Source organism: Callorhinus ursinus, unplaced genomic scaffold (assembly GCF_003265705.2).
Source record: "Callorhinus ursinus isolate GAN/ISIS: 27379988/994484 unplaced genomic scaffold, GSC_fseal_2.0 scaffold3, whole genome shotgun sequence".
NCBI lineage: Eukaryota > Metazoa > Chordata > Mammalia > Carnivora > Otariidae > Callorhinus > Callorhinus ursinus.
In genome coordinates, this window is record NW_027397065.1 from 996666 (window position 1) to 1021998 (window position 25333).

At 37.5% G+C, this 25333-nt stretch overlaps 1 protein-coding gene and 1 pseudogene across 13 annotated transcripts in view; one reads left to right on the forward strand and one right to left on the reverse strand.

Annotated features, from left to right (window-relative positions):
* The window catches only part of ATG10 (autophagy related 10), a 236221-nt gene that overhangs the window by 9456 nt on the left and 201432 nt on the right, over positions 1-25333 (forward strand). For 12 of the 13 annotated variants that reach the window (XR_012376704.1, XM_073887596.1, XM_073887585.1 and 9 more), the window contains exon 2: positions 3127-3246. Coding sequence is in view for 12 of the 13 variants with exons in the window: in XM_073887585.1 (XP_073743686.1) it covers positions 3127-3246 (120 nt within the window). In the remaining variant the exon portion in view is untranslated. Of the gene's footprint in view, positions 1-88; positions 181-3126; positions 3247-25333 lie in introns of those variants that run through there. The other variant, XM_073887598.1, reaches the window with a different exon arrangement.
* On the reverse strand, positions 16159-17223 carry LOC112819900 (nucleophosmin pseudogene; annotated as a pseudogene).

Below are 25333 nucleotides of genomic sequence, written 5' to 3' on the forward strand. Positions count from 1 at the left end.
TTCTACCATTTGTCCCTTGTCATTTACAAATCTCTCATTTGATCTTCCATCTTCTTTAAAGAGCTCTCCACCCCCACCAACTCTCCAGATAATTCTAAGTGACTTCAGCAGCCATGTGGAAAACGGCAAACATAAGCCTCATATTTTTCTGAACTTCCTGAGCTCCAGTGACCTTTATCTGTAAGTTACTTTATATACTTGCTGAGACCTCCTGAATTCTAAAGTCTCAATGTCTTCTGGTCTTCCTTTTCCCTCCTTTCACTATGGTTGTTCTTACCCCTTTTTGGTACCTGATATTCTTTGATATTACCATGTTTTCCGAGCCCCTTCAACCTTCTCTTGGTATCTTTACTTTCCTACCTAATCTGGAACTCTGAGCTAGTCTCACTAGCATGTTTCATTTCTTCTTCTACCTTTATCCTTCCACTGAATCAACCCAGCAAAACCAGCTTTGCATGTGTGCTCAGCGCAACTCCCTGCTGGTTCCTGAGGGGAGCTGAGTATTGCTAATGGTAATCACAACAACCTTCCAGTTCAAACTCTTGCATGGCACGTTAAGTCTCCCTTCAAAAAGTTTATTACTCTTCAATCTTGTGCCTTTGAAACTGTATCTCAGCCTTTCTGCTCCAATAGAGGGCAGACAAGTTTAACTTGCATGTGACTAGACTATATCTGCCTACACTTCCTGCATCATGTTTGTGAGATCAGACTTGGAGTTCTCTACACCCTAACTTGTCTTTGTTCGTACCATTCTCCCGGCTTGGACCACTGTCCTAAGCCTTGTGCTTTACCCACTGACAATCTGCGCTACAAAAACTTATATACCGGGGTGCCTGGGTGGCTCAGTTGGTTAAGCAGCTGCCTTTGGCTCAGGCCAAAGGGATCGAGCCCTGTGTCAGGCTCCCTGCTCAATAGAGCCTGCTTGCCCCTCTGCCTTTGCATGCTCCTCTCCTTGCTTCTGCGTGCGTGCGCGCTCTCTCTCTCTGTCAGATAAATAAATAAAATCTTAAAAAAAAAAAAAGAAGGGCGCCTGGGTGGCTCAGATGGTTAAGCGTCTGCCTTCAGCTCAGGTCATGATCCCAGGGTCCTGGGATCGAGTCCCGCATCAGGCTCCTTGCTCAGCAGGGAGTCTGCTTCTCCCTCTGCCTCTGCCTCTCCCCCTGCTTGTTCTGTCTCTCTCAAATGAATAAATAAAATCTTTAAAAAAAAAAATAAAAAAAAAAAGAAATGAAAAACTCTTATATACCTTAAAGATTCATCTTCACACCCACCCCACACATACCATCCCACTCTATCCCCTCTTGTTAAGGGACTTCATCATTTGTATATACTTTAAACAGAAGTCGTATTTTCCAATGCTGTCAGGATTGAGAGTTGAACAATTAATTGAAAAAGTTGATTAAAGCTAGAGTTAAAAAAAAATACATGCAGACATGAAACATTTTATTTCAACTTAGAACTGAAATGCATTCGTCAATTGTCCCATGTATGACCAAGGGATTTTCTTTGAGTATGTGTACTTGAATGGAATTCATTGTTACTTCATGAATGTACTGAACCCAGAATGCATCCTCTAGATTTCCAGTTTGGGTTTAAAAGAAAGAACTCAAGCTATTTGTGTAGCAGTCTGAGCACAGAATCCTGGATTTGTATGGTTTTTTTCCCCACTAATCTTTTCAGTTGCATTGTCCATAGCTACTTCAGTAATTGTTTTTCTTATGGAGACTTACCTTTATAAAGTCTTTCCAAGGCATTAAATCGTAGAGATAACAGTTGTTTTTCTTTTTTACTTGTATTTTATTGGTTTGGTTTATGTAGCTTTTAATTAAAGCATGTATTTATAATATACAAATTTGTGAATATAAACTCAACTAATGGGAGTAGAAGTGCTCATGATCAACATGTTGTAGACATCAGTGTTTACTGAGGGAAGGGATATTATGTTGGTTAACCTGGCAAGTTGGTTGAATGGAGGTTGGATAAGAGAGTTTCTACTGTAATGATTTTTATTGCTTATCTCCCTTCATTACAATGTGAGCTCTTACAAGGCAAGGACTATATGTATATATTTTTTTCATTTTGTATGTCTAACCTTCCCCTATGCACAGTACCTACTGTAGATATTCAGTATGTGTTTCTTGGATGAATGAACAAATTCTTCTATAGGTCATACTAAATTTGAATAATCAGAAAGAACACTGTATTGAGAATCAGCTAGTATAGACAGATCATTGGCCTGGTAGCCAAACTGGGGTTTGAATCCTTTCTCATTTGCATTGCTTGAGCAGATTACTTTCTTTTATTCATTTGGGGAATGGGGATAACAGCAGTCTTTGGGTTGTGTGAGGATTAAATGGGGAGGTAAGGTGTTTAGCTTAGTGCTCGACATAGTAAACAATCAACAAGTGCTAATTTTCCTGATGATGCTTATCACCAATGAGGAGAATGTAGGAATTCATTTGGTCTAACTTTTCTCACTAAGGGTCTTGAACTATATAATTTACCAGTTTGCTTTTAGCTCTAAAATTCTCTTTTTATAAACAATGGTTCATGATTTGGACAGATTTATATAAGAAATATGTGGCTATTCCTTGATTTGTTACATTTGTAGATTCGATAAAGTAGGTAATTGCTTAGATGATCATAACCTTACAAAACAGAACTTTCAGGCTTTAGAACATCATTTGTTAGTGAGTTGAACTCCCTAATAAAGTGTGAAGAACAGTGCAGATCTACTAAGCACTGCCACACTATCTACGTAAGAGCAAAGTAAGGTAGAATGTAGAGAAGGAAGCTCTGAGGAGATTGGAAGCATTAGCTTAGAAGAAGTGAGATGAAATTAAGCTCTTGAAACTAAATTTATGGACAGATTTAACTTTTTGAACCATAGATGTGTATTTGTTATAAATATAGGTTTTAAGTTTTCATGTTGATCACATTTTCTTTCTGATTAAGAAATGGGGATGAGTGAGAAAGATGGAAACATAGCACTTTTTTGGAATGGCTCTGAGGATATTTTCCATTCTATGTCCCAAATTTTGGTTTGTTTAAAGAAGTAAGGGATTTAGCAGAATTCCTTTTAGCATTCATTCTACAGCTAATGCTTATACTGTTTTTATATTGCAGTTATCAATTAGTATGGAAGAAGATGAGTTCTTTGGAGAAAAAGCATTCCAGCGTTTTTGTGTAGAATTCATTAAACATTCACGGCAGATAGGTGATGGCTGGGAATGGAGAACTTCGAAGGTAAGAACAGAAACTTTTATCTTCTATTTTAATGAAGTTTTTTTGTTTTTTTTTGGCTGTATAAAACCTCAGTAATTGAGGGGTGCCTGGGTGGCTCAGTCAGTTAAGCGGCTACCTTCAGCTCAGGTTATGATCCCAGGGTCCTGGGATCGAGCCCTGCATCGGGCTCCCTGCTTGGCAGAGAGGCTGCTTCTCCCTCTCCCTCGGCCTGCCGCTCTGCCTACTTGTGCTCTCTCTCTATCTCTGTTAAATAAATAAATAAAAATCTTTTAGAAAAAAACCTCAGTAATTGAAACTAATGTATGAAAGCTCGTTTGATTTAGTAAAAGGCTTAAATTGAAGAATGTTTTAAAAAAGATGTCCATTTTATTGTTGCAACTATATATACTCATTATAATTTGGCTAATGAAGTATTATCTAGAAAAGTCCTTAGGTGATCTGCTTTAATTTAATAGATAAGAATGCTTAGCATATTAATTATCTGAATGTAAACAGATGCTTCTGGGTGCTTCAAACCATTTATTTATGCTATTAATTTTCTTAGGAAAGTACTTTTGTCCAGAGAGTGGAAAGATAATCCTGAAACCAAACCATAGTCAAACAATCACAAAGTCTGAAATATTGAAGAATGAATTAATTGGAAATTTCTTAATAATATAAACACATTCCAAAGCATTCTTTCTTTTGGTTCTATTCAGTAATAATAATGTAAAAGGTCTACGGACTCATCTATTTCCACACATACACTTAGTAAGGATTCTCTGCCAAAAGCTCTTTAAGAGTTCCTTGAGATAATTTTCTGAGAGGATAAATTTTCTCTACTTGATATCTTAATCTGATGCCTAAAAAAAATGGTGATTCCCTATTTTCTGCTTATTGGCTCTATTTGCTATATGAACTCTGAGAAATGTGAATACTTTTGAGCTGATTCCTATGATTCAGAAGTAGGGCAGGGAAATGCGGGTTTTGATCTGATCCATGATGTCACCGGAGAGAGAAGCCATGATTTCCCTTTGGGTCATGTGCCAGCTAAGCTTTCATGGGGTGGGAGTGGGGAGGAATCATGGGAGCCTCCAGCCCCACTCTTTAAGTTAGTGATTGGACAGTTCATAAGCTCCTAAGGCATCTCCTGCTCCAGGATAACATGACTTTATTATTAGTACCTTTTATTAATGTTTTTCCTGAGTATTTTATAATTTTGTTTGCTATTGTGTTTAAGTTTTTATTCCTCTTTATTCATCTTTTATTGCCTTCATCCCGACTTTATTTATTTATTTATTTATTTATAATCAGAGAGAGAGAGAGAGAGAGCGAGAGAGAGCACAAGCAGGGGGAGCAGCAGGCAGAGGGAGAAGCAGGCTCCCTGCTGAGCAAGGAGTCCTGTGTGGGACTTGATCCCAGGACCTTAGGATCATGACCTGAGCTGAAGGCAGCTGCTTAACTGGCTGAGCTACCCAGGCGTCCCCATCCCGACTTTAATATCAATGTTTCTGATATATAATGATTTTTTAAAAATGTTGGCTGTTTATTCGTTGAATGAATGTAGGTTTCTGATCCCTTTGACCTGTAATAATTTGTATGGTTATTCCTGAGAAACTTTTCCTTTCCTTTCCACAAATTTTTTTTTAAAAAGAAATTTTCTTTTGTTTTAAGCTGGAAGTAGAATAATAGATACTCTAGTTACTGTTTCAGTGACCTAGTAGAATGGGGGAGGAAAAGGTTAGGGAGGGAGATGGGACTGTGTGTGTGTGTGTGTGTGTGTGTATGTGTGTGCATGCATGTGCATGCATGTTGGGGGTTGCTGGGGAAGGTCTCCAGGAGGGAGATTCATAATAATAGAAATATCTGTTAGAAATTTCTTCACTGAATTTGTTGAAGCTAGTGTGCCAAGAACTAGTTTCCAGGATTTGTTTTTATTCTTGTCTGGCCTCTGCTTCAGGGATGGGTATGGCTATGTTTGGCTTCTTGTTTGTTGCTACTGCATGCTCAGTTAGGAAAGTTACCTACCCTTTGGAGTTGGAATTGCACCTCTAATTAAAGGCAGGTTTTTTTGTTTTTGTTTTTTGTTTTTTTTTTAATGTGGAGGTGAGTCCATAGATAGTACCAAAACAAACAAAACGCTGTTTAGAGAAAATCTTTGTAACCTTAGGGCAAGGACTACAAACTCAAAAGCCTTGGAGTCCAGGCATGGTAACATAAATGGATCAAGCTGCCAGGTACAAGACAATATGGACACTGAGTCCTAAGGCCTGTGCTGAGCAGAGTGCTTGTCCTCTTGCCAGGTTGGGAATGTGGACCCAAGAGTTACCAGACCTTTCAAGAAAAGTAAAGATATTTCCCCCCAGAAGATTGGGGGGGGGGAGAAATCTCTAAATTTTCAAATATTGGCAACTACTTAAAAAACATTTTTCAGAAATAGGACCAAACCCAACATGCTAGTGATGAATAAAATGTGGGATATGAGTGGCCAGTTGATGATTTCTGGGATTGGGTATGTGTGTGGTATAACTGGTTTCTTACCCAGCCCTGCTTCAGTGCATGCTGTTGATCTGAGTTAGTAAAGGGGGCTCTTGGCAAAGCAGATACCTCTCTTGTGAATTTTGGTAGGTTTGTATTTTTGCCACTTAATTTCTGCAGTGCTGGACCACTTTTATGAAGGAAATTACGAATCAGTCACTTGGTTATTTCCTTCAAACCTTCAGTCTTTATCTCAGTCTTTTTGTTGGACTGTTTGGAGAGAATACTTATACTGTTGTTTTACTTTATAGGCTCCAGAAATTTATTTTTATTTTATTAAAAATAGTTGTCTTGAGGTGTTATTGGGAAACAAAAAGCTGTGCGTAGGTGAGACCCATGAACCCTCACTATAGTCAGAGAGGGTGATCATATCCATTACCCCCAAAGGTTGCTTTTATACCTTTGTAATGCCTCCCTCTGCCCTTGAAAGTTATTTATTATATTTTTTTCCTGGAAGCTATTTTTAAAAAGAATCTTGTTTATCCCTATATATAGAGCCTCCTTTAAAGAGTACACATTTGTCACTCATACCTTCAGGTTTGTTTATAAATACCCCTCAAGAAGGTGGTATACTCTTGTTGAGAGCCATTGTTTAACATAATGGTCTGTTAGATATTAAAGATATTCGTTAAGAGCATGGACTTCAGAGTTAGACATGGCTATAAATCCTTACTCTACCATTTACAAGCTGGATTTTGGACAAGTAACTTAAGGTCTCTAAACTTCATTTTTTTTTTTTTACTTATAAAATAGGAATAAAAATAATACCCACCATACATCATGGTAGTTGTGTAGATTAAATAGGATTTACATTCAAAGAGTTTAGCACAATTTCTGGCACATGGAAAGCCATATTATGGTTATGACTTTTAGCTGGTTGTTTGAAATTTTCAGTATCTTTTATTTTAGAAATAATGCTATAAATGAAATTGTAGTTAAGTTTTCAGAAAACTCTGTGAAAATCGATTTACCACCAAATATACTGTGCTGGTCTTTAGTGTATTATACTGAGTCCTCCAGGATAAGACGAAGAGCAAAAGATGGCAAACAACAATGAATGCATGCAATGAAAACTTTTTTTTTAGATTTTAATTACTTACTTGAGAGAAAGCAAGTGAGAGTGCCTGTGCACATGAGGGGGGAGTGGCAGGGAGGGGCAGAGGGAGAGGGAGAAGCAGACTTTCTGCTGAGCAGGGCACCTGACATGGGGCTTGATCTCAGGACGCTGAGATCAGGACCCGAGCTGAAGGCAGCCGCTTAACTGACTGAGCCATCCATTTCAGCCACCTCTGAAATACAAGTATCTTAAAAACCCATCAGTTCATAATGTTAGAAAGAGAGAGAGAGAGAGAATGAACAAACAGGAGAGAGTGGAATAGAAGAGTCTCCAAACCTAACTCACTGAATATTTTTGGTTTGAAAATTGTTAATCAAAAGGAAAGAAATAAGCATTTATCTTACCTTTCCTGTATTATCTGTATTTCATGGTAGCTAAATAGGCTAATTTGATAAGGGAACTGTTTTCCCCCAGAATTCCATCTGATAAATGTAGAAAGGATGGTAGAATTAGAAAATCATTACTTTTCAATCCCTAATGAAATGAATTAGGTGACAGTAATCAGTGGATGAAATTATTAGGTGAAAGGTTGATGGGGAATTTACAAAGGAGGGATTGAACTATCATCACCTGAACCCTAGTGATTAATCATGGCATTACTAAAAATAGTACATTCAGGTACTATATACTTGGTGAAGTTTTATAATATGAATCGCAGAGTACAATCCATGAAATATTCTTGCCCAAAATGTTGAGCCTGAATAGAATCAACTAAGGAAGTCAAGTGATAGAGAACCAAGTTAATTGACACCACAGGAAACAAATAGAGAAATCCAGAAATCTAAAGGACAACTGACCCAGTTTCCTTAAAAAGTTAATGGTTGGGTAAAGAAGTGAGGAGAGGATTGCTTCTCTAACTATCTGGTATTGAAGACCAAGCTTGTTTTGTTTTTAAAGTATCCTCTGAGAGCGCTTGGGTGGCTCAGTCAGTTAAGCGTATGACTCTTGATTTCAGCTCAGGTCATGATCTCAGGGTCGTGAGATCAAACCCCATGTCACGCTCCGTGCTGGGCATGGAGCCTGCTTTACATTCTCTTTCCCTCTCCCTCTGCTCCTGCCCCCCACACCACTCTCTTAAAAAAAAAATCCTTCCTGGGCAGCGACTGGTAGGTGGTCCTAGTGTGCAGCTCATGAGTCACCATGGGAGGGTTAGGACCACTGGCCTGGTTCAGGGTCATAGGTCCACTGACCATGCACTAGGATGTTTTGAGTGTCAACTTGCTGTGAAAGTTTCTAAGTCCTCACTTTTCTTTTCTGAATTTATCTCATTAACCCATAACAAAAAATTTGAGGACCGGTAACAGTTTTTGGACTGACAACAATTAGTTCTTGAACTGGCAACAGTTCAGACCATACTCTAGATTAAAAGAAATTAAGAGATATAACCTAATATAATTTGTGACCCTTATTTGGATCCTAACTCAAACAAATCAACTGTAAAAGGACCTTTTTAAAGACAATTACGGATATTTGATTATGGAGTAAAGTATAAGATGACACCAGTTTAGCTTAACAAAATAAAAATTCAGGGATAGAAGAAGCAAATGTGGCAAAATATTGTTATGTATTGAATATGGGTAATGTGGATATAGGTTTGAATTTGGTACTTTTCTCTTTACTTTTATAGATGTTGCATATATGCTTCCTTTTCTTCTATCTTATCATAATTTACGCTTTACCGTAAACTTTATTAATAATTACAAATGTTCTTAGCCTTATTTTAGATTTAGATCCCCGTTGGCGATATGTGCAGAGTTTAAAACTTCAAAGCAACTTGCCTTCTAAATTTTTTGTTTTTACCTACTAGATAATGAATACATTAGTTTAGGACCTCAGTTCTGTGATTTGACCTTTCATAGGTTATTGATAAAATAATTTCCCGTGGGTTTTCAACTTTCTTCTCTCACTTTTGTATAGCAAAAATGGTAAGAGAGATACTCAGATACTGTAAACAAAATAGTCTACAAATATTGATATTGGATTTTATACAGTTAATACTAGATTATTTTGTATGTTATTGTTAAAGAAGAACTAAAGGCCCCCCCAATTAATTCCATCTTTAGTTAAACCTACTTGATTATATTTTGAAATTTACATAGCAAAACACCAGAAATATTTTGATTACTTTCTTTACAGCTTAGGAACAGGTGACTGAAAGGGCTTTTATTTCCTAATTTAGATAGAGTAAAATTTTACACTTTCATTTTATTCTTAGAGATTTAAGTTGATTTTTTAATTCTTTCCTTTCAGTAGTCTTTCTGGTTAAGTTCACATTGCTCTTCCTAAAAACCCTTTACCATTATTCTAATTACATCAACTTCATATTTTTAAAAAATAGATTGTAAAATATTTCAATATTTTACTTTATATTCCATCTCTTAACACTATCTTGGTAGAAAACGTACCTTGCCATTCCCATCAATACTTCTGCCCTCCTGAATTTCACACTTTGCTTACAGCTGTTTTTATTTTAAATGTCTTATAAAAAAATTTCAAATGTACAAAAATAAAGAGAATAGTGTAATGAATTCACATGTGCCTGTCATCTAGCTCCCACAATTATCAACTCACAGCCAGGTACATACTGTTTTAAAGCATGTCTAGCATATATAAAGTGATATAACATATCTCAATATAATTAACTTGGCTTTCTTTTTTCCCTGTCTTAAAATTATTGGTACTTCAAGTGCACTCTATTTTTCATTATATATTAAAATTAATGAATGAACTCAGGAAAAGACTCAAAGACATATTATTTCTATGATTTTTTTTATTTCTATAATTTTTAAATTTATTTTTAAAATTATGGCTGGGTGCCTGGGTGGCTCAGTTGGTTAAGTGTCTTACTTTGGCTCAGGTCATGATCTCAGGGGTCCTGGGATCGAGCCCCGCATGGGGGGTCCCTGCTCAGCAGGGTGTGTGCTGCTTCTCCCTCTGCCCCTTCCCCGACTCGTGCACTCACTCTCTCTCTCTCTCTCAAATAAATAAGTATATAAAATCTTTAAAACTATGGTAAAATACACATAATATATAATTTATCATCTTAACCATTTTTATGTATGCAGTTCAATAGACTTAAGTACATTCATATTGTTAATGCAACCAAGTTCCAGAACTCTTTTCATATTGCAAAGCTGAAACTTTGTACCCATTAAATACTAATGGGTATTTCCATTGCCCCCTCCTCTCAGCCTCTGGTAATCACCATTCTACTTACTGTCTCTCTGAATTTGATTATTCTAGGTATCTCATATAAGTGGAATCATACAGCATTTATCTTTTAGTGACTGGCTTCTTTCACTTAGCATAATGTCTTCCAAGTTTATCTATTATTTCTACAAATTTTGATTTAGGTTTTATGAAGTAGAGAGCTAAACAGAGAATTGGGATTGAATTTCTGTTAGATGATGACATTTTGTATTGCATAGCCTCATTCTGTTAAGAGATTTCACTTCTTTTATTTCTATTATTAAAGAGGATTAAAAATGCTTTCCATGTATATCTGAGAAGACTAGTTCTTTACCATGTCTCAAATTTGCTGATAATAAATAATCCCAGCTAGATATTTCTTATCAGAAACATAATCAAATTAGAGAGTAAATAATGGAATTAGTATTTTAAATACAGTTACTTTGCTTACCCATTCACCTTTGTGATATTTATACATTGAATTGTTGGAATTAGTGATTTTTATTTCAAGAGTGAAATGTTAAACACCCATTTTTTTGATCTCTGTGTATATAGTATGCTTAGAGTCTTTGCTGAAGTTAAATGACAATTTTAAGGTTTACTGAAAGAAATAGACATTTTTCACAGGTTTCTTTTTTTTTTTTTAAGATTTTATTTATTTATTTGAGAGAGAGAGCACATGACAGGGGGGAGGGTCAGAGGGAGAAGCAGACTCCCTGCAGAGCAGGGAGCCTGATGTGGGACTCGATCCCGGGACTCCAGGATCATGACCTGAGCTGAAGGCAGTTGCTTAACCAACTGAGCCACCCAGGCACCCTTTTCACAGGTTTCTTAGAGATCATGTTTCTTTGAGTAACAAATACATTTGTTGGTTTGAAATACTTAATTTTTGGTTAACTTTTCTTCTTTTTCCTCTAGCTTATTTAAAAAAATTACATGTCACTGTATTAACAATCGCTTTTAGGGAAGTTGTGAGCATGTTACTTCTATTAAATTTTGGTGTAATGCTGTATTTGTTTAAGCCATCCACTGTGAGTTAATGAAATTTTATTTCTGGGCCCAAATGTCACTAGATAAAGATTAAATATATTGTATTGAAATAGTAGCTTGATTAGACTAAAGTAGATTTTTTTTAGTTTATCTTTGGAGATTAGGAGAAAAATGCACTTGGAGCAACATTCTGTGTTTTTATAATAAACATTGAATCATAGTCAGTTACACTAGATTTTTTAATTCATAATTTATTGTGTGTTATGATTTGTCACTTAAGCATATACAAATCTTAAGCAATCATTTCAAGAAGAACAGGTTCAAGTGTATCACTTGTGAATTAAATATTTTTGAACATCACTTTTAAAGATTATCAAGAGTATCAGAGAAAGAAAAGCTATACTACTTCACAAATTTATAAATAAAATGTAAATAGTGATAGTAATTTTGCATGCTTAACAATTAAAAGCACATTCTTGGCTAACAGTGATGTTTGAGTTTACTGGGCAGGGTGGCAGGCTGTATTTCAAAAAGCCTTGTGGATCTCCCGCTGACCCTCCCCCTCTCGTGCTCTCTCTCTCTCATATGAATAAATAAAATCTTAAAAGAAAAAAAGGCGCCTGGGTGACTCAGTTAGTTAAGCAACTGACTTTGGCTCAGGTCATGATCCTGGAGTCCCACTTTGGGCTTCCTGCTCAGCAGGGAGTCTGCTTCTCCCTCTGACCCTCCCCCTCTTGTGCTCTCTCTCTCTCATTCTCTCTCAAATGAATAAATAAAATCTTTAAAAACAAACAAACAAACAAAAAGCCTTGTGGAGAGTTATCTTTACATTCTTGAGTTTATGAAGCCCAAGATCATCTTACCCTTAGGTTCTAAAGCTTATATATATATATAGAGAGAGAGAGAGAGAGAGAGAGAGAGAGAGAGAGGAAGAGAGAGGGGGACAGAGGGAGACAGAGAGAGACAGAGAGTATATAGAGTCTAATTTATTAATTCATAATAAATAAAATTGTCAAGTGAACTAGAATCCTGTCATGATGATTCATTTTTGCTTTGTAGATGGGCTAATCACAATTGTATGAGCACAGAATAAGTACAAATTCTCATGTGTAGTTGTAAAACTGAGATATTTAATGGCATAATCTGAGAGTGGCATACATCTTGCTCTGCAATAGGGGTAGTCTTACCATTGAGGAGAAGTTGCAATTTTAGGTTTGTAAGGTAAGAATCTCTCGCTTGAACTGTGCAGTGGACACTGCCAATGTTTCCTTCACTGATCTCTCTCTCTCTCTCTTTTTTTTTTTTTTTTTTTAAGTTTTAATGACTGGCCAGTCTCTCTTTTGGCTGCTGTCAGATTACAGTCAAATCTTGCTGGCTGGGGAGCCATTCTCTCTCATTAAGTAATTCATCTATGGGGCACCTGGGTGGCTCAGTTGTTAAGCATCTGCCTTCGGCTCAGGTCATGATCCCAGGGTTCTGGGATCGAGCCCTGCATCAGGCTCCCTGCTCCGTGGGAAGCCTGCTTCTCCCTCTCCCCCTGCCCCTGCTTGTGTTCCCTCTCTTGCTATCTCTCTCTCTGTCAAATAAATAAAATCTTAAAAAAAAAAAATTAAAAAAAATAAATAATTCACCTATGTGTTCTGACCTATTATGGGTTATTTTTAACTTGAAACTTGAACTTGAAAAATGCTTATTTCTAAAGCCTTGGAAAAGGCCTTCAACTACAGACAATATTATTATCATGGATATTTGTAAAAATATAGGGGAAAAAATAATAAAAAATCATACTACCCTAGTACAGTTGTAGTTGTTTTGGTGAATTTCCTCATATGTCTATTTACCTATTGGGATTTTAATGAGTATTCTTTTAAATTATAAATTTGGAGTGAAATTACATATCTATAACATTGTCTTACTTTTTAGGAAAACAAGTTTTCACTTTATTTATTTATTTTTTTTTTTAAAGATTTTATTTATTTATTTGAGAGAGAGAGAATGAGAGAGAGAGAGCATGAGAGGGAAGAGGGTCAGAGGGAGAAGCAGACTCCCCGCTGAGCAGGGAGCCCGATGCGGGACTCGATCCTGGGACTCCAGGATCATGACCTGAGCCGAAGGCAGTCGCTTAACCAACTGAGCCACCCAGGCGCCCTCACTTTATTTTTTTTAATTAATTTTTTTTTAAGAGAGGGAGAGATGTGAGGTGGGATGGAGGGAGAGGGAGAGAGAGAATCTCAAGCAGGTTCCATGCCCAGCACGGAGCCTGAAGCAGGGCTCAGTCTCACAACCCTAAGATCATGACTTGAGACGAAATCAGGAGTTGGTCAGTTAACCGACTGAGCCACCTAGGCACCCCAATAAGTTTTCACGTTATTAGATTTTATTTATTTGTCAGAGAGAGAAAGAGAGAGCACAAGCAGGGGAGTGGCAGGCAGAGGGAGAAGCAGACTCCCCTCTGAGCAGGGAGCCCCATGTGGGACTTGATCCCAGGACCCTGGGATCTTGATCTGAGCCAAAGGCAGATGTTTTACTGACAGAGCCACCCAGGTGTCCCAAGTTTTCACTTTAAAGATTGATTTTGCTAGGTATCTTTTGGAACTGGTTATCTAAATGAGCTGTTTTCTACTTCTAGTACTTTTAAAAATAATTATTTGGTGCTTTCCATGTCATCTGATATAGTGAAAATATGTTTTTTTCCCCAATATTTATGGCTTCATTTTGGTCATATTATTAGTTAGAATTTCTAGGATAAATTGTGTGCTATAGCAGCAATCAAATGTATTCTTATTTTATAGCATTCTTTTTATGTTCGTGACACTCCTGTAAGTATATAGGGCAGTATTATTTTCTTCATTTTGTATGAAGATAACTTGAATCAACGATAGACTTTGGCACCAAAATAATAACTGACCTGCCCAAGTTTGAGCTAGAACTGGAGTGAGAACTCAGGTTTTTGGACCACTACGGTCCCATATTTAATGATATTAGCAGTCTCACAGATTAGAGTTCTGTGAACCTTGAGCTCAGTGTAATCAAACCCTGAGCTCATCATCTTTCAACCTCCTCATTTGAACTCTTTGTTTTAGTAGGTGGTTCCACCATCCTTCTGGTTCAGACCATGAAGCTGAAGGCTTTCACATTCCTCCGTCTCAATACCTAAACCCAATGGATCATTCCATCAGTTTATTCCCCCTTTAAACATCTTTCATACTGACTCACCTCTGCATTCTCTGCTTTCCTTTCCATTGCCACAGTGTTGGTTCAGGTTGTTATTTTTGCTCTCTGTGTCTTATCTTGCCCTCTGCCATCCTGCCTTCTATCCTACCAAAGTGATCTTATAAAATGCAATTCTAGTCCATTACTCCCTGGTTAAATCCTTCAGTGATTCTTCATTACTTCAGGATATAGTTCCAGCTCCTTAGCTAAGCATACACAGCTCATGCCTAAAAAAGATGTACTCTTTTGAGTCTTGCTTCTTTCTCTCAACATTACATTTATGTATAGCTTCATGGGCTATGACTGGTCAGAGTTATGCTCCAACACCCAGAGCATGAAGGGTGGAGTAAGATTTCCACTGACCTGAAGGATCTGTATATGGGCTGGGGAGCACATTCAGAGTTCAGGCAGGCTTCTAGTCTGCCTTGGCTTCTACTTTCTTCCATGTCCTCTGTGCATGTGTGCAGCCCCACCATCAGAACAGGACATGAAGATAGCCTGGTTTCCTTAAGACATGCAGGTGGAAGGCAGCCAGGGTCTCTCATTACTAGAATCTTCCTGTTACCTTTCTGCTTATGTTGCTGGTTGGTTGGTGTCCTAACTGTGATGGCTACCTCAGACTTGCTAGTGAGATTGCTACTTTTACTGGAGACATTGCTGAATGGAGTATTTTCTTTCATCTTCAGCTCCGGATCACTTGAGCCTCTCTGGCCTTAAAGCTGTCCTAGCTGTGGTCCAGGGAGAACACTCACCCAGACCACTAGGAAGGATGGCAGTCACCACAAGCAGGAGTGCCACAGATTCCTACTGTTTATGTGCGAATCACAAAGGGGTTTCATGAACAAGTGCTTCTTAATCTTTTATTTGACTTCGGTTGATTGCCAGATTCCTGAAATGGTTGTTTTTTTTAGCAATTTTGAATAGTTTCAAAGTTGTTTTTTTGGAGAAGATTTGAAGTCCTGCCTTCTGAGGCCACGTGGTGACTTTAATTTGCATTTTCCTAAAAATTAGTTCATTTGAATGTATTTTCATATGTTTATTAGTTATTTGGTACCTTTTTTGTGACTTGTATGGTTAAGTCCTTTGCACATAGTCACTGCATATTTTTTCAAGATTAAATTTAAACATCACTTCCTGTAGGTAGGCAGCCCAGACCCCCATGTTTAGCTTAGATGCCCCCTTCTATTTCCATAAAATTGATGCATAATTCTACATGGTGATTATCTGTATACTTGCCTGATTCCCCATAGTAGTCTGAAAGCTTGACTGTCAGGAGTTTGTTTCTGTATCCTCACTTCTATATCCTTGGTGCTTAGCATGATAAGCACTCTATATGCACTTGTTTAATTGAGCTAAAATCATATAAGTTGCAAGGAGTTCTGCCAGGTTTGTTATTTGTATAAATACATGTCATTGTATTTCATTTCATTTCATTGTATAATGTATTGTTTGAAATAAGTGGGTCATTGAGCAGTGTTTAAAAACCTATTTGTTTTAGAAGAATTTTTATTAAATAGCAAAATTCCTTTTTAGTGGAATGAACCATTGGATACGATATTATATAATGTCATCAGTGAACTCTAAGTTCATTACTGCTAAGCTCATTAGTAAATTATTTGATCTTTTAATAGTTTTTGACAGGATTTATCATTCTGTTCTTGTTATACTTTCTTCATTTGGTGTTTTCACTCTCTTGGTTTACCTCCTATATTACTCTTCACTCCTTTTCAGTCTCCTTTGTTGTTGTTTTTCCTTTCTCTACAACCTCATAATATTAGTGACCATGCTGTCTATGTCTTATTCTCTTCTTTTTTCACCTTATTAAAATATTGAGTTTATTTCACATGTATAGTTTTGTCTCATCACTATTCCATTTGACCACCACAACTACTATGTCTTATTATAACATTCCATACACACTTAAAACCAAGCAAAGGGTGGAGTTTCATCTTTAAAAACTAAACAGGCATTTTAGACAACACATTCTTGGCAATGAAACCTGGACATTTATCAGACACAGTAGAGGAAGTTCTCACTCTGCATTATAAAAGGGACAGCCAGATATCAACTGTTACAGAAATGAAATAAGACGGAAAATTTTAACAAACTGTTTAAACTGTTTTCTAGAAGAGACTTCCTCCTCTGCCAGAGGCCTCTTGGTCAGTCATCCAGAAGCAATTCTTCATGGCTTCCACTTTGGGAAGAGAACCACCTTTTTCTATACTTGCTTGCATGTTTGCTTTAATTTCTTCTACAGAACTAAGTCCTTTGGGTGTTTTGGGAGTCTTTTCCTATTTTTTGAAAGATTCTTTGATCTTGATGTTGATGGGTTTTGACTTTTTTCCATTCTGGTTTGATTTTTGTACATTTTTGGCTGGAGTATCTTGCATAGATTTCTTTACTGGAACCTTTTCTTCAGCTTCCTCATCATCAAAATCATCATCATTATCATCATCTTCATCATTGTCTTCATTGGCAACAAGTTTTACTTTTTTCTGTGGAACCTTGCTACCCCTACCAGGGGCAGAATGCTTTGCAGATACACTAAGGAGTTTCTTCCTCTTCCTCTTCTGACTCTGCATCTTCCTCCACAGCTTCTAAGTGCTGTCCACTAATATGCACAGGCCCTGAACCACATTTCTACTGTAAGACCATAGGTGGTGTTATTGCAAAGCCCCCAAGGGAAACCGTTGGCTGTACAGACATTTTCAAAGTTGCCAGTGTGACTTTAATTGGACTGCTTTCATAACGCATTGTGTCTGCTTCAACAGTGTGCAATTCATCCTTTGCACCAGCCCCTACATTGACCCTTCTTAAAGATAACTGGTGCTCATTTTCATCATTATCCACCTTAAAGTGATAATCTTTGTCAGCCTTTAGTTCACAACCAAAAAGATAGTTCTGTTCTGGGGCTTCAGGGGGCTCATGTCCACATCCATCAAATCTTCCATGGCGTGGTGGCCTGCACTTAGGTGGGAGAGAAGGCAGATGGAGATCAATGACTACTGTTCCATAGAACAGCTATGCAGGAGGAAATCACACCAGGGACTGTCTTATTCTTTTAGCTATTCTCATGAACCTGGAGGTCATCATTAAATTGCATCAAATGCTAATTACTCCCACATGTATATTCCCTGTCCAGACTTCTGTCTTGAATTCTAGATTCATCAGTCCAACTTCTTATTTCACATTTCTACTTTAATGTCTCCTCTTAGATCCTGAAGTCAACATGTCCAAAATTAAACTCTGAATCTTCCCCCTCCCAAACTTACTCACCCACTACTACCCAAACTAATCTTCTGTCAATTGATAACTGCTACATCTTTCCAATTATTCAACCTACTGGAGTTATCCTTACCTTCTCTATTCCTCTCAGACCCCATTTTCAGTCCATTAGGTCATCCTGTTGCCTCCACCTTTATAATATCTAGGATTAGACCATTTCTTATCATCTCCTCTTGCTCCCACCCTGGTGTAAACAACCATCAACTTTCACTAGGATTACCTTCCTATCTGCCTGCTTCCACCCTTGCCTTCTGATGTTATAACCCTTTTAAAATGTGAGTCATAGCACATCACTTCTCAACTCTACGTAAAAGCCAGAACATTTATTTATTATTTTTTAAAGATGTATTTATTTATTTTAGAGAGAGAGAGAGAGTGCATGCAAGCATGAGCAGGGGGAAGGGCAGTGGGAGAGGGAAGAGAGAATCCTCTAGCAGACTCCCTGCTAAGTGCAGAGCCCCAGAGCGGGGTTTGATCCCAGGACCCTGAGATCATGACCTGAGCAGAAATCAAGAATCAAACGTTCAACTGACTGAGCCACCCAGGCGCCCCAAGCCAAAACATTTATAATAGACTGTAGACTACGTGATCTGCTCCTTCCTCACCCCTCTTATTACTCTTCTGACTTCACCTCCTGCTCCCTTCTTTTCATTTGCAACCATCCAGGCACACTGACTTCTTGCTGTTCCTCAAACACACCGGGGAAACACTAGACAAACATTCCTGCCTGGAGCCTCTACATGGGCTGGCCCCTAGGTGTACACCATCCCTCTTCCACGTATGGCTGACTGCCCTCCTCTCATCATCCCCCCATCGTTCATGTGGGAGCTCACACATCCCCTTCTGCCTGCAGCCTTCCCGTCACCCTTTCAACACGTCGGACCACTTGATCTCCCCACCTGCCATCCTCACTCCTGACTTTGCTCGTCCTTCTCCATGTTGTCTTTTTCTCATACAACTCTTCACCTTCCAATGTGCTCTGTAATTTACTTTTTTATCATGTTTACTGTTTAATGTCTCTTTCCCGGCTTAGTCTGTGAGGCCAGAGATCTTTGTTTTGTTTGCTGATATGCCCAGTGCCCCTAGAATATCACCAAATATGAATGTACAAACACGAATATTGGTTAAATGAATGATTTTCTGATTTTCTGTAAAAAATAAAAATTCACAATTTTCCGAAGAACTTTATTAGGTGAAAAGTTTTATTTGAAAAATTATGAGAAATTTTTAAAAATGCCGATGTTCTTTTATCCCTTAATTGGTGAATTAGGATCCATGAAAACACCATAAAATTTACATAAAAAGTTAATAACTATCATTCAAATAACCTCTTCAGGGCAGTCTTTTTAATAAAACTGGCATTTCTGTAAAAACGGAATTTTTCTATAATGATATGCAGTATAGTGGAATTTAATGCATACTTTAGATTTAAAAATAACCATGTAACAGTGTGTTGAGTGGGACCTTTTTATCTTGTTCCAGAATTGCAGCTAAGGCCTTAAGCTGAAGACAAAATACCCTGAGTAACTAATTTTCTATATTTGGATTGCTATGAATAATCTACTAGCCACTGGGACCAGAAACCTGCCTAGAGAGATTGCTCTGAGGAACCATTCCTGAAGAACTGGGGTCCCCAACCCCATCCCAGTATGAGAGTAGGATTCAGCAGAGGAGAAGTGTAAGAGTCTGTGATGAGGAATGATTCCTTCCTTCCTTCCCCTCCCAAAGCCTGCCTTCCTTGTCCAAGGAACCATTTATAAAGAGTATGGGATGCCCTCAAGTCAGAAGGAGAGTCATTTCATTGCCTAGTTGAACATTTGCTTAGCATTAGACTGGCTGGTCTGCCCTTTTCTGCTAAAACAGTGGCAAATGGAATTGAGAGTGGTAGTATGGGGAGAGAGGACACTGTTTAATCTGTTAATGTATGCACTCCAGAGAGTAGCTAGGCTTGGCCTATTTTTCTGTCGTCCTGCTTAAGCCAGGAGGTAAAGGGACCTCTGCAGAGGTAGAGGGTGCATGGTCACTCTATCATATTGGGATGGGGTTGGGGATCCCAGTTCTTCAGGAATGGTTCCTCAGAGCAATCTCTATAGGCAGGTTTCTGGTCTCGGTGGCTAGTAGATTATTCATAGCAATCCAAATATAGAAAATTAGTTGCTCAGGGTATTTTTGTCTTCAGCTTAAGGCCTTAGCTGCAATTCTGGAACAATGTCCAGAGGGTGGTTTCCCTGCACGATCTTCTGAAGAGCCCATACAGTCACCCCATGAGGGAGCTGGCAGCTGCGTGCTTGCCACATGCAGGGACACTGACAGCCAGTCAGTATCAGCCAGAGAAGAAATAGCAAAATGGCAGAGAGGGTACTGTGACTCTACCCAGTTAAGCAAGGGGATAACTGTCCTTCCTGCTTCCAATTCTCAAGCCATGGGCTCCTGGAAGAAGTATTGAGGGACAGCAGGTTCCTCTGAGCAAGACCATGCTTCATTTCTCCATTCCACGCTGCAGAGAGTATGGGTTGAACCACAGGGAGAAAAGAGCTTCAAATTGATTTTGAGTCTGAAGGCTTCAAAATAACAATAATAATAATAAGATTGAGTTCTAATTGTCTGAAGGATAGAATTCTAATAACTGAAAGTGCCTAAAAAGTTATAGTATGGTACTGAGTAGTTTAAGGATACTTAATATATCAGTTAGGTATTGCTGCATAATAAACCATTATAAAACTTAGTAGGTTTTTTTTTTAAGATTTTATTTATTTATTTGACAGAGAGAGACACAGCGAGAGAGGGAACACAAGCAGTGGGGAGAGGGAGAAGCTGGGAGCCCAATGTGGGACTTGATCCTAGGACCCTGGGACCATGGCCTGAGCCGAAGGCAGATGCTTAACGACTGAGCTACCCAGGCGCCCAAAAACTTAGTGGTTTAAAACAACCATTTGTTATTTCTGAGAAGCTTATAAATTAGCTAGACCATTCTTCTGATCTGTGACACGCTTAGTTGATATCTGCAGGGCTTGTGTATGTATCTACAGTCAGCTCAGGATTGACTGGGAGCTGGCTTGTCTAAGATGGCCACAATTGGGATGATTTGACTTGGTTCTATGTTCCAGGAGGCCAGCCTGAGCTTGTTCTTATGGTGGTGGTTGGGGTCCAAAAACAGAAAGTAGAAACACTCAAGCACTCTTTAAAACTTCTATTTAAACTTTTCTTGGAGGCCAAACTCAGAGTCATTGTGGGAAGGCACTGCCAAAGGGCAAGGATATAGTGAGGCGTGAAAAATTGGGGTCATTAATGCAGTCAATCTGCCACACTTAACAAGTGGGAAAGGAGATTCCACATAAGGGAGTTAAGAGCAGCTATTGGGAGAACAATTTCCTATTTGTACTCTGAGGAGTAGAGACCCTTTAATCACAGGTTACAATTGATTTGGACTACTCTCCTAAGATAGAGTCTGTTTCTTCTCTATGTTCTTTCTGATGTATAAGTTTAACAGGAATCACTTTTTAATGATTGTGGTTTTTTAGTTTGAGGGTCAACCCTGAATTTCATCTATCAGGAGAAAGCTATATACATAAAATATATGGAATTTGTAGATGAATGCCAGAAGATATAGCAAGGAAAGTTGCAAATGGTTGCCTCTAGGTAGACTGACCAGAATGTGGGGAAGGGTAAGAAAAGGCTGCTGATTTTTGTTATATATACATATATATATGCATTTTAGTGCCCTTTGACTTTTAAAATTATGTGTTATGTTATTTTGATTAAAATGAGTCATAATTTTTTTTAAAAAGGAAAGTCCATTTTCAAAGCATCATCACTGTGCTATTATTTACATATGCCTAATTTCATTTAATCCCCACAATATCCCTATGAATTAGCCATTATTCTTTCTACTTCAGGTGAGATATGTAGGCTTAGAGAAGTTAAGAGACTTGTCCAGCCAGTGTTACATAGTCTTTATGTAAGAGGCAGGGTCAAGATTGGAACCAAGGTGTGTCTGCTTCCAAAGACTACCATCTTAACCCCTAACCTGTAGTTTAATATGTAATTTGCTCACTTAGTTTGAAGTTGAAGTTTAATCTCCTCCATACCAGAGATTCACACTATTATGTAACCCCCACAATGGAACTAGGATATATGTATTTTTTTCCTACTAACAAACTTTAGTTGCTTCTTATCAACATTTAGGCTTGAAATGGAAAAATAGTGATGGAATAAATTCTTCCAGGGGAATATGATGAATATCCAGCGTATTTAAATTTGCTCTGAGGAAAAAAGTATTTACTTTTACGTAATACTTTGATACATTAGATGCTTAGATTCCAGATATTAGATTATAATAGCACATAAATTTAAATGTTTCTTAAGACGTATGCTTTGTAGCATCTTGTCGTATAAGTATTTATAATTAGGAGTTTGATTAAGAAGAACTGATCTGCTTTCATGATTTCCAAGTTATCAATATCTGGCTGTATTATCTTACTTTAGGTGTTAAATGTGATACAAACTTCATATACTAATTGCTTTTAACAGCTGCTGTAGATATTTGTTGCAAAATGTCATTGAAAAGACAGATTATTAGTTTAGTATACATGGTGATTAAAGATTAGAGTATGTTAAATAAACTGTGTCAGAAATTATAAATAAACTAAAATGAGTAAAATTATCCTAAAATTGCTAGACAAGTCTTCACATTTAATGTTACATTAATGAGTTTTGTACAGAGACTTTATTCTAAACAAGAATAAAATCCTTTTTCATCAGATGTTGCACATATGCCTTCACTGTTTGTTTTTCTTCAAAGTAAAACTTAATGAAACAGCTAATAAAACCCAATTTTACTCCTGATCCTTGAACGAAACAAGCTCTTGAAGTGCACCCACTGTTTATTCTTTTGCACTGGTTTTTGCCACTTTTCAGCATGTAAATTTTCCAGTAATGGAAAACAGTCAAAGCCATAAACCTTTTCTTCCAAGTCTTATAAACCCAGTATTTATTTCTTATTTGTAAAGTGATTGCACAATGGAAACACGCTTTGCACACATACGGAGAAGTTTGGTCTCAGATCTTCATGTTCACCTCCTGCTGGCTTCAGGAGGGCGTAGTGCGTGTGCATTTAAATGGATCTTTATTATGTAAATAATGAAGAACCAGAATAGGGGATTTAACTACCCCCCCAAAATGAGAGGTTTCAGAGTGAAAAGCATATATGAGACTCCTATACCCTGTTACTCTCATAAACCTGAAAATGTATTAGATTGGTGAATAACTTATGAAAAAGGATCAGCTTCCATGAATTAGAAATATATAGATGGCAGATGTGTATGTACCCCAAGTGGTTTTTCACTAACCATAGCATATGCCATTTGTGTCTTCCTGGTTCTTTTATGGAGAGGATTGTTTTTGACTGTGGTGACAGGATGGAGGTGGATATTTGGGTTGAAATGAAAGGCAGTGTTACTCAGAAATGTGGTCCTGGATTGGTACCAGTGCAAGGAGATAAATGCAGAAATTGAAAGTGAGTGCTTGGAAACTTGTAAATAATTTGACAGTAATATTATGTCTGTCAAATATAATTTGAAAATCGATACTGATAATGGGGGAGGCCATGCGTATGGGGGAGGCTATGTGTATGTGGGAGCAGAGATATATGGGAGGAACTCTGTACCTGTGAACTTAAAACTGCTCTAAAAGAATAACATTCTTCTTCTTTTTCTTCTTCTTCTTCCTTTTTTTCTTAAATTGAGACATATTTTGTATGTTTTGAATTTTTTAATTTCATTTTTTTTCTAGTAATTCATTTTAGTGTTTTTCACAAAAGCATGTCTATGACAGATTGGAAATAAAATTCCTGATCTTTTACCACAGATGGTTTGAAAAGCATTTGGTCTAGGATGAGATTTTCAAATGTTGATTTATGTTCCTTTGCCCCATTACATAACATTTGATATTCAAATTTGAGTAAAAAGAAAAGGCTATCATTTGTAATTTCAGGACCCTAACAAAACCACTTGATGACATTGAGTGGTTAATGAGCTAAGGGTTGGTTAGTAGACCTGAAGTGGAGATAGTCTGTGTTTCCCCATTAAGGGCAGGTTCATATGCTCCAGTGACCCCTGGGTGGGAACTGGTGTTGACATTCTTGAAAGAAAATCAGAAAGCCTGACCAGGATTTGTGTCCAAATGGAGGTGGGCTATTGCCAAATTGAAATTTTTAAAAAATTAGGGCAGGGTTTTAGGTGGAGGAAAGTGAACAATAGAGAAAGCTGAGCTATGTTCTTTGTAGCACTTTTGAAGGGTTGGGAACTTTGAGCCACCATGGGATAATCTGTGGGCCTTGACGAAAGAGTGGTGGTAGAAATGGGAGTGCATCAGTGGCAAACTTTAGTTTTCAGTTTTACCCAGCATATTTTAATGCTACTGAAAATCATGGTAAGGGATGCTTCTTTGATACGTATGTTATTCATTGCTGATACCTGGACAAACAATCAGAATATAAAGCTGAAATTTATGTGTTATTTAACCTTGAGTCATAAAAATGTTCATAAGTCATAGAAATAGAAGTTTAGCGTTAGAAGGTCACATAATTCACCTTGTTCCAGGTACTGCTTCCAGTAAGGCAGCTTATGATGAATTAGCTTTTTTTGCAGCCAATCTAGGTATGAGTTCATGCCAATGGTGCTGGAGGGAAGATAACCTGGGATAGCATTCAGGAAGTAGGGATCCCAAACCTTGGTTGATCTAAGGATGAGATTTACCCAGAGGATTGTCCAGGAATAAATATGCTGACCTTGGGAGAGAGACAAGAGGCTAATCAGGGAGAAAGTTGGAAGTTGAATACTTGAACAGGCTATAAGTGGGCTCAAGATACTAATGGTCATAATTCATTAACAATGTCTTGTATAGCCATTCAGAAATTTATAGTAGTTGAAATGATATTTGAGCACTATTTAAATGACTCTATATGTAAACTCCCTAAATTCAGCAGTTATTTTGGTGTGGCACCTATGGCCAGAAAGTTCTCTGTAGTAGCCATATCATATAGCACCAATGTTTGACGCTGGACCTTGAATCATCCCAGTGATTACATACTTACGATACACTTCTCATCAGTAATATTTTTTTTAATTTTTATATTTGTGGTAAAAAATATAAATATAACCACTTTAATTAATTTAAAAAATTATGGTAGAAAATGAATGACATAAAATTTACCATCTTAACTCCTTTTTAAGTGGTTCAATTCAGTAAAAGTTTTAGTCGTAGTAAGTATATTTACATTGTTATATAGCCATCACCACCATCCTTCTCCAGAACTTTTTCATCGTAGTAAACTGAATCTCTGTATTCATGAAACACCTCCCCATCCCCTCTTCCTCCCAGCTGCAGGCAACCACCATTTTTCTTTGTGTTTCTATGATCTTGATTTCTCTAGGTACCTTATTTAAGTGGAATCATATAGTATTTGTCTTCTTATAACTGGTTTATTTCACTTAGCGTAATGTCTTCAAGATTCATCCACATTTCAGATTTTTTTCCTTTTTAAGGCTGAATAATATTCCTGTGTGTGTGTGTGTGTGTGTGTGTGTGTGTGTGTGTGTGTGTGGCGCGTTTTATTTATCCATTTGTCTGTTGATGGATATTTGGATTGCTTTCATCTTTTAAAATTTTGTCTTTTAATACATGTAGAGTATTTGTATTTTAATTTCAGCTTAGTTTATCATTATCACCATCATCATTTTATAATTTTGTTGACTTAGAATTTACATATGATTATTT